The sequence below is a fragment of the Kryptolebias marmoratus genome, linkage group LG14, assembly GCF_001649575.2.
Source record: "Kryptolebias marmoratus isolate JLee-2015 linkage group LG14, ASM164957v2, whole genome shotgun sequence".
Classification (NCBI taxonomy): domain Eukaryota; kingdom Metazoa; phylum Chordata; class Actinopteri; order Cyprinodontiformes; family Rivulidae; genus Kryptolebias; species Kryptolebias marmoratus.
In genome coordinates, this window is record NC_051443.1 from 26761347 (window position 1) to 26762752 (window position 1406).

General features: G+C 53.3%; 1 protein-coding gene across 1 annotated transcript in view; it reads left to right on the forward strand.

The window, feature by feature from the left end:
- odf2a (outer dense fiber of sperm tails 2a) overlaps positions 1-1406 on the forward strand; it is a gene marked incomplete in the record, with an annotated part of 8994 nt that overhangs the window by 1666 nt on the left and 5922 nt on the right. Inside the window, 5 exon segments of the mRNA XM_037979284.1 lie at positions 238-309; positions 382-498; positions 581-766; positions 835-944; positions 1032-1167. Of these exon segments, the coding sequence (XP_037835212.1) occupies positions 238-309; positions 382-498; positions 581-766; positions 835-944; positions 1032-1167 (621 nt within the window).

Genomic DNA, 1406 nt, shown 5'->3' on the forward strand with positions numbered 1-1406 from the left:
TAAACCTGGTCCTGTTGGAGCTCTAAACCCGGTCCTGTTGGAGCTCTAAACCCGGTCCTGTTGGAGCTCTAAACCTGGTCCTGTTGGAGTGAAGATGGAGGATTTTACCTCAGCTGACAGATGAACAAAGGACACAGGGCATATTATTGTTATGAAGCACTAAATGTCTAAATATTTGTGTTGTTGTGTTTTGTGAATATATTTTTGATGGTTTTATATTTAATTCTTGTCTGAAAGCATCTCGTGGTGAAGCTGCAGCAGAAGGACAGAGAAGTTAACGAGCTCTCCAGACTCTTACACTCGGAGAAGGTAAATGTTTAACACTTTACATCCCTGTTAGTAATGAAACGGCTGAAGCACTTTGAACGTTTGAAACGGCAGGAAAACGCTCAGGGCTCAGCCGGACTGTCCCAGAGTCTGGAGTCCAGCCAGGCTCGTTTACAGGGACAGCTGCGCAGCAGAGAGGCCGACAACAACCGGCTCAGCGTTCAGATCAAGGTTGGTCTCCTCTGTCTGTGGCACCAGCTGCTCCAGCTGCTCCAGCTCTCTAATCACCGTTTCCTCCTTCTGATTGGGGCAGAACCTGGAGCGAGCAGCCAATCAGCAGAAGGCAGAGATGGAGCATCTGACGGAGCAGCTGGCGAGGCTGAAACAGGAAGCTGTGAGCGACCGAGAGGCTCTGAAACGAGCCGCTCGAGCTCAGAAACACCGAGCCGAGCGCAGTGAGGACGCCGCGGGTCAGCTGAGCGCCCAGCTGCTGGAGATGGTACAGAACGTCCCAGGTTTGTCCTCCTCAGGACCAATAAATATTAACTGTGTGCGTCTGCTGGACAGGAGAAGCAGGTGGCTGAAGCTCTGTCAGCAGCTGCAGCCTGGCAGAGTCGACACGCTGACGAGGAGAAGGAGAAAACGAGGCTGGAGCTCCAGGTGTCTCTGATAAACAGGTAGGCTTCTGGTGACCTGCAGCACTCAGGACGGAGACACACTCAGGGGACTGTAGGACGTCTAAAGTCTGTTCTTTGTTCTGACAGCCGTGTCTCAGAGCTGACCGAGCAGCTGCAGAGTTCAGAGGTTAAAGGTCAGTCGGACATACAGGCGCTGCTGGACCAGCTGCGTGAGCTGACCTCAGAAAACACAGCTGAAAAACTGGAGAACCAGACTCTGAAGGTAGGACAGAACCCCCTGATAACCCGAGTCCCAGAGAACCTGTTGGACCTGTCTGACCCTGGACTGACTGTTGGACCTGTCTGACCCTGGACTGACTGACTGTTGGACCTGTCTGACCCTGGACTGGTTGTTGGACCTGTCTGACCCTGGACTGACTGTTGGACCCGTCTGACCCTGGACTGACTGTTGGACCCGTCTGACCCTGGACTGGTTGTTGGACCTGTCTGACCCTGGACTGG